At 42.7% G+C, this 8106-nt stretch overlaps 1 protein-coding gene across 1 annotated transcript; it reads right to left on the bottom strand.

Annotated features, from left to right (window-relative positions):
* Window positions 1-4882: 4882 nt before the first annotated feature.
* On the bottom strand, window positions 4883-5989 carry ATOH1 (atonal bHLH transcription factor 1). Its single transcript, XM_027837364.1, has one exon. The coding sequence runs from the start codon at window positions 5987-5989 to the stop codon at window positions 4883-4885; it is 1107 nt and encodes a 368-aa protein (XP_027693165.1).
* Window positions 5990-8106: the final 2117 nt, after the last annotated feature.

The following is an 8106-nucleotide window of genomic DNA, read 5'->3' on the forward strand; positions in this document are numbered from 1 at the left end:
CAAACCACCCCCACGCTTCTTGGTTCCTGTTCTTTTCTTTTCTTCCTTTCCCTCCTCTCCTCCCCCACCTCTCCCGAGCGTGCACAGGTTTAACTCATTCCCTTCCTTTTCGCCCCATTTTTGCAGTCAAGCTGAAGAGGGGGAGGCAAGGAGCAGCAGTAGCTGGGGACACAGATTCTTACGAGGAGTCAAGCCAAAAACAGCCAAGAAAATGTTCATATCCAATTCCGACAAATACGCTCCCCTACTCCTACAACTAGCCATTAGCCAAAACTTGACTAACATTCCCTATCTTCCTTTCTCCCATTCCGTGTTTGTTGCCTTAGTAGAGCTGTAACGGTGAGAGCCAAAGTGGTAATCTTCCGTGGGGAAAGCTCAATCCCTTCTAAGAGGGCTTTGGAGGTGACAAGGTGAGGTGATAAGCTCCTCTTGCACTTAGAAGTTAGTGGCTGCACTTTGCAGAAGACGGCAATAATTGCAAAGTATTCACGGATTAGTGATCACTTACTTGGTCCAGGTTTAAGCTATACAAACCTCTGAAACAAATAATAGGGCTGGAGACCCGTTAGAATAATGAATTGGTCAAAGTAAAGGAAATCCCTGGGTGTTTTCGTCAGGCATCGCCTATTTCGTAGATGTACCGTGGAGAACAAGTTTAAATGTCTTTGCTGCCAAAATAAGCTTCCTTCAGCTCTCCGTGAAATCAAATAAGTTTCCAAAGTGTGGTGAGCCAAAACCTTCCTCAAATAAGAAAAGCGGGTGGCAAGGAGGGAAAGTTTGAGAGAATATGAAGAGGACTACTTAAATTATATAAAAACTTAAAAAAAACCCCACCAACAATGCAACTGAAAAAAAACAACAACCCGATTTATCTGTCTTCATTACTTTAAGAAATGTCGTCCCTTTGTTTGTTTGGGGGATGTTAAGCATGCTTAACTTGCACACATAGTTGATTCCTTTGCTAGTATCTTGGATACTTGGATCTGACTTTGGAAGGTAGAAGCTAATTGCTAATAATGGAGAGAAAGGAATCAGCCAGCATGGCAGGAGTGGTCCGGCATATGGGGAATGAGCCCTCCGAAATACTCAATATTCAAGTTTCCAAAATATTAATGAGATTATAGCAACCTGCAGCTATATGTTACAGCTTGTTAATGGAGTGTAAGAGAAAGGGCTGCCAGGACTGACAATCGTTTGTTATGCAAACTTTATAACAGAACCTTAAAATGGAAATGTAGTTTATGCATCTCTGTCATAGAAAAAAGAAGAGAGAAAGATAGAGAGGGAAGGAAAGAAAGAAAGAAAAGGAAAGAGGAAGGAGGAAGGGAGAGGACAAGGAAGTTTCCGCTTTAGCCTTGAAACATTAGATAATGCCTTGAAATTAGTTGTGGACCATGTAGGGTAATTTGACCCAATTCCTGCATGCTTGTCATTTTGTCTGATATGGAGTTTTAAATTCTTCTTTTGTTTCAGTGGTTTGTACCTTGAAAGGAAACGATCGGTGAACTAATTCCTAAGACTAAAACACAAACATTTCTAACTCAAATACAAGAATAGTAACTTTTAAAATAATTACTTGCCTGTTACTAAGTTGTAGTAGAATAAATAAAGGAACATTTAGAAAACTCTATCTTTGGACTTTTGATATTCCTGGGTATGCCAAGTTCCCAGGGTTTGGAATAAAGGAAAATATTGGAAGCATATAAAAATTAGGAGAAGTATATATGTTAGGAGACATAATAGCTAATATGTATATAGCGCTTACTATGTGCCAGGTACGTAGACTTCTTGGTGGTTTAATCCTTGGTTTTGCCAGTTACTAGCTGTGTGACTTTGGGTGAGTCATTTAATCTCTGAAGCACTCACCTGAATTGTCATCTATATAAGAAGGACTAGATGAAGCTATCATAGTATTTTAGTTTATAAAGGATACCAATTTCTTTAAAAGTGATCATGCTTGTGTGTTGTGTGTCGTGTGTGTGTATGACAAGTTGAGCTAAACTACTCCTTTCCTATAAAGACGTAACAACTCACTTTGCTATTCTTTACCATTCTTCCCCAACTCCAGTCTCTGGAGAAAAAATAATTCACTGTTACTCTGCCTATATTCACATGGCTTTGCTGTCATTAATGAAAATAAAATAAGTATCAAAGTAGGCTGAACTTTTCACCCTTCTGTATTGTAGTATATGGAGTTTGGTGCACCCCTGATGGAAATGTGTTAGAAGCAATAGCTTGATTTATTCAACAGCCTGAAGATTTCTGATGTTTATCTTGAGCATGGCAAACTCCATGGGTGCAAAAGGTTATCAAAGGGACAGGTGCATTGTTTCTCCCCCTAGAAAGTGTCACGATCCCTTGCTCACCTCTGTAAAGAACCTACTGGTAGCTATCAGCTTCATTTAGGGAGCTGCTCCAGCTGATTGCCAAGTATTCTAAGTTCGTTTTGCCTCTCTCTGCAAATAGCACAGATGGGCAAGCCTTAAGACAAGATGGTCTCTCTGACCTACCAGGAGCTTGGTTAGCCACCAAATCCAGTTTTGTAGCATCGTTAGACTTAGAGCTGAAAGGGACCTTAAATTTAACCCAGAAGTTCTTAACCAGCATCCAGGGACAAGGGTTCTGTGGAAAGGTTTCGGGGGGATTTCATTTTCAATGACCTCGAACTGAAACTCGACATTTTCTTTCAATTACTTAGAAACATTATTCTGAGAGGGGGTCTGTAGGATTCACCAGACTGCCAAAGTGATCCATGACAATAATAAAGGTTAAGAAACACTGATGTAATCCAGTATCCTTAGAGTATCCTTAGGGAGGTCACCTGCCATGGTCACACAGGGTAATGTGAGTCAAACTCACGTCCTTTCACTGTAGAAGAGGCACTCTTTCCACTGGGCTTGGCTCTCAAATTCTCTAAATAGGCTTCCAGAGATTTATCTTTCTGTATAGGTACCTGCTAGTACCACAGATGTTACAAAGAATTTTGTTTTAAACCAAATGTTTTAAACACAGAAGGTTTGGTCTCCTAGTCTATTATAGGTGACCTGACCCTTATTTTTAACATTCAAATAAGGGAATTTTAACACTCCCTTCCTTCTACTCCTCTGCTATCCCTACTCCTTTAATGTTCTAAGGGGACTGACTTGCCATGAGACCCAGAACAATGCTCCCTCCTTGGGAAGACACATGCCTGGACAGTTACCAAAATTAGCACTTCTTGTCTGCAATGGTCCCCAAATTTTAGGACACAATACTATATCATGGCGGTAACATTTCAACTCCTTTGAATGGGGAAATTACAAGGGAAATGACTTTTATTTCAAAAGGCAAGACTTGTTAAAAGGAAACATAAGTTTGATTTGTAAAGAATTTTCAACCTGTATTTTTTTTAGTGAACCCTTTTCTCCCCCCTCCCTTTTTCTATCCACTCTTGTTTGTCCAGTTGAGGCAGAGAAGCACTTGTCTTTAGCTCCTAAGTTTGTCCCGTGTTTGACTAACACGAAACGATTTGCCTGTGATTATAGCTTTTTTTTAAATGAAATGAAAGTAGCCAATCACAATAAAGGTCACTGATGTCAAGTTCTCCTGAGCCTCCAGAAGCCTTACTCTTTAATAGGGAAAACCTTAGAGAAAACCTTCGGAGTTTTCTTATAAATAGGGCGTCTAGGAGACTGATACAGTATATGTAACTGTTTGATTTCACAGTATCAGTTTTGAGGACTTTAAAATGTATAGTCAGCTCACAGCCTCTAATGCTTTCTATAGCTAAGAAGTATAAAGCAAACAGACATGCAAACAATCCTGGATCATGTGCATCTGAGTTTCATAAGGCACTCCTCTATTCTAGAAGATTCATTTTAAAACATCTGCCCATTTTAAAATAATGATCGTTGAAAAAAAAAAGAGTCAAACCAGGTCCAGTTTTTCACATTTATTTTCATCTTTTGCAAAAGAAAGTACATCATAAAACAACATAAAACAATGGCAGTTGGCTTTTCTAAATTAAAATAAATGATCTCGTAGAAAAAGTAAAAAATGAAAAGATAAGTAGAAATGGTAGCAAACACTCGGTAATAAATAAGTTTTCTAACATCAATAAAGCTAAATAAAATCGACCAAAATTTTTGACACGGCTAAATTGTTTTTTTTTTTTCCTTTTTAAAGCAAACATTTGCAAGGAGCTTAAAGATTATAAGTGGCTATGTTGAAAACTGGTTTCCAGTTGGCAGTTAAATTTCCTCTTGGAGCCGCATTTGTTGCGGCTGTTAAAGTGCGTGCGCCAAGCTTACTTAAAGACACCAACGTTATCAACATTAGATATGCGTAATGGGTATATTTATATACTATATTTATATATATATATATATAAACCTCAAGGCTTCGCCTTTTCTGACAATTACACACATCCAAAAGGTATACTCTTTATAAGCATCTTGCTTTCCATAAGAAAAAAAAATTAAAAAAAATCAGGAATATAACTTCGGAAGACTACCGCCCACACATGAGCACGAGAAATACAGGAATGCCCAGGGCATGAAATAAATTAAACCCAAATTAGCAATGGAAGTGAAGCTGCTGATTTTAAGCAGCTTGTTGGCAGCAGGGAACTAGACTATTGATGTAAAAATATACATACTGTATATAGCTACAAAGGGCCAGAAGTTGAGACAAAGGAAACAATGTTAAAAACCAATTTTCACCAAGAATATGGGGGGGGGGTAGTTTGTAAAGCCACCAAATGTTGCAAACGTGGCCAAGTCTTTGCTAGACAATGACAAATCACGTAGCAACAAGAAAAGTGGGACACCTTCCTCGGTAATCTGATGGAGTCAATTCTGGTTTTGTTTTTGTCTCGGTTTACTTTGTTTTAACTGTTACCTCCCTAACTTGCCTCGTCTGAGTCACTGTAATGAGAATGAGGGGAAAACTCCCCATCACTTCTGTGGGACCTGGGAGAAGTTTTGCTACTTTCTTCCTGCACCGGCTGCAAGATGCCTCCGGGCAGAGAAGGAGACAGGGTCTTTTGCGCCATCATAGCGGTCAGAGCGGTTTCTTCGAAAGATGAGAAGTGCAGAGCGTCCAGTGGCACCGAGTAACCTCCCGCAGGGGTCGGGCCGGAGAAGCGTGTCCTGCAATTACCCTGCGGAGATGGACGCGATCCACCTCCGGGGGCAGGGGAGACTGCCGAAGTGCTGGCCGCGCCGGCATTCGTTTCGTAGGAAGATGCTCGGAGGTGGTGGTGGTCGTTTTTGCAGGAGGCTGGGGGCTGGGTTGGCTGCTCGCCACCGCTAGGTGTTTGCAGTAAATCGGACAGGGCATTGATGTAGATCTGAGCCATCTGCAGAGTTTCGTACTTGGAGAGCTTCTTGTCGTTATTGAAGGACGGGATAACGTTGCGTAGCTGGTCGAAGGCGTGGTTGAGCCCGTGCATCCTTCTCCTTTCTCTAGCATTGGCAGCCAGCCTTCTCTGCTTCTGCACCCCGTTCACCTGTTTGCTGGAAGGGGCTCTCTGCCTGCTGCAGCTCAGTTCATCCACCATCAACCCACCTTTCAGTTTGCACAACTGCTCCCGTACTTTCACCGAACCAGGACTCTTGCTGAGGCTGCTGGTGCTGCCGCCGCTGCTGCTGCTGCTGCTGCTGCTGCTGTTACTGCCGCTCCTCCTCACGAGTTCCCCCCTTGGGTCGGTCTCGTCGTGGTGGGACAGGGTCTCAGCTGCACCCAGTTCCGGGGAATGCAGCAAGTATTGGGCGGCGCGTGCCGTGCAGATGCCCTGCAAAGTGGGAGCCAGCCAGGCGCGTGGATCGGTGCTGTCCAAGAGCGACAGCCCGGGAGGATAGCCTTGGTGCTCTCTCCCTGGAAGATTCGGAGCCGGCTGCGGCTGCTGTTGCTGTTGGTTGTGGTGATGTTGTTGGGGATGGGAGAGGTGGTGGTGGTCTCCTAACTCCTTCACTTCAGCCCACTCTTCTGCGTGCAGCAGACGGGACATTGCACCACCGGGTCGATCGTAAGGTGTAGCAGCGTTCACTCGAAATCAGCACTCTAACAGCAAAAACCTTCCAAGGTTTTCTTTTGCAAAGTTTTATTTTTTTCCCCCTCCCTCCCCCACCCACCCCCGAGATCACACACCAGGTCGCGTGCAAAGAGGCTTCTCCGGTTGCTGAAGGCGCTGCGCCCCTTTAAAAAGCGGCACGCGCCAGTGTGTCTTTCCACCTCCCCCCTCTCCCAGCCCCCTCCTCGCGCCGGTCGCGTGTCAAGTCAGCCAATGGAGGCTGAGGACAGGCGCGTGCGAGGAGCCAATCAAAAAGTTTTACACCGGGAGAAAAGTTACTGCACTGGGGAGAAAGGCTCTCTCCCAAGTTGTTTTTTTTTTTTTTTCTTTCTTTTCCTTTTAAGCCATCAAATTCATATGTTAATAGAAGGGTTGTAATTTGACTCCAGTGTTATGTCAGCAGAGGGATGATATCTATGGGGTGTGTGTGTGTGTGTGTGTGTGCAGTGACCTATAGGCATACAACCTTATGCTACTTCTATCAAAAGCTCTCAGTACCAGATCTGCTCAGTGTTCTAGGGAGAGCCTTGCAAGTTCAGGCTTCTGTGGTTCCCCGAGAGGAAACCCGTCCTTCACCTTCTCTTTCCCTACAGCGCCGGCGGATAGGTGGCGGGGGGGCACACAAAAAGCACACAGATATACCCACCCACTCATTTATTTTTCTTTTCTTTTTTTTTCTTTCTTTCTTTTTCTTTTTCTTTCTTTCTTTCTTTTGGGTCTGTTTCCCCAGGGTCTCTAGCTCCGGCTTGCAGCTGGCCAAATTGTAGGCGATAATCAAATTTGAAAGAACTATATTTTATACTTTATTAAGAAATGTCTTATCACATCAAAGCACCGTCAACTGATTGAAAAACATACCTGTTACAGATCATCTTTCACGAAGTTTATATAATTTTATGTCCCATAACTTTTCTTTTTAGTTCATGAGTCACTCTACAATTATACTTTTTCAATCAACTTTTTTTAAGTGACGAAATGATATTAACTTAATATTTCGAATTCTATCCTGATATCCACTGACTAGCTCCGAGCTCCCAATCTTAACTTGCTTTAAATTCTTAAATGTTTTCCCGAAGCAACATGCTGAAAGACTCGGCAGCCGAGCTGCAGTACTTCCTAAAAAACCGCACAAGCCCAGGTAGAGTTGGCAAAGGATAAAGAAGAGCCAGCAATACTAATCAATTTGGAAAACTTTCAAGTACCATAAACTGTGAAAGTGCGTCTTCCTCCAGACTTTACAGACTGAGCACAGCTCTTGCTAGGCATAGACCAAGTTACCTAACGCGTCTGCTTCCCGACCTAGCTGCACACTTTGCTGGCGGCGCACTGCCTCGAGTTTTTCATACCCGAGGGAAACACAGTGGTTGCTTAGGTAGTTGGAGGAGTTGCAGCCTGAACCCTCCAGGTGAGCTCTCCCCAACCTCTCCTGAGTCTTTGGAGGATTAGTCTAGCCTCGTTCTATTCACAGCCCAGAGCCAATCAGAAGCGGTCCTCCTTCCAGGGCACGCTCCAGCTCGCGCTGCTCCTGCCCCACCTCTCCGCCCTTTTTTTTCCCAGAACCTTGGGTGTGGTGGGGGTCTGGGGAGACCAACCTGCTTCAGTCTTTCCTTGTGCCCGACTCATTCTGGCTCTACTACTCTTAGCAGTGATGTTAATTCAAGTAAGAAAGACAATAGAGAAAAAAGTGAGAGCTAATGACGCGGGTTCTCAGCCCTTCTTATGTTCTCTAGTATTTTCAAAGGACCTTCCAATTCATATCCCTTACAGGGTGAAATTTTCTGGCATTGGTTTACTTTCTAGTTCTTAATCTTTTATTCTTATGATGAAGGATTTTTGTAGAGCAGTGATAGGAGCTTTTCTTTGAACCTTTAGTATTAAAGAACGAAACTCAGTTGAATTGAGTATTTAGGCTTTGGGGAAGAGTATTTTTTTAATTAACATTTACATGCATGCATACGTTAAATTACAGACATACAATACTTAGATCATTACATGCATATAAATATATTGTTAGAATTGTTACTACATGTATCTAAATGTGTGTGAAATTAAAG

This window comes from Vombatus ursinus, unplaced genomic scaffold (assembly GCF_900497805.2).
Source record: "Vombatus ursinus unplaced genomic scaffold, bare-nosed wombat genome assembly UNPS02014821.1, whole genome shotgun sequence".
Classification (NCBI taxonomy): domain Eukaryota; kingdom Metazoa; phylum Chordata; class Mammalia; order Diprotodontia; family Vombatidae; genus Vombatus; species Vombatus ursinus.

Coding starts and splice junctions, on each gene's coding strand:
- ATOH1 (XM_027837364.1), bottom strand. CDS start 5,989: ATGTCCCGTCTGCTGCACGCAGAAGAGTGGGCTGAAGTGAAGGAGTTA.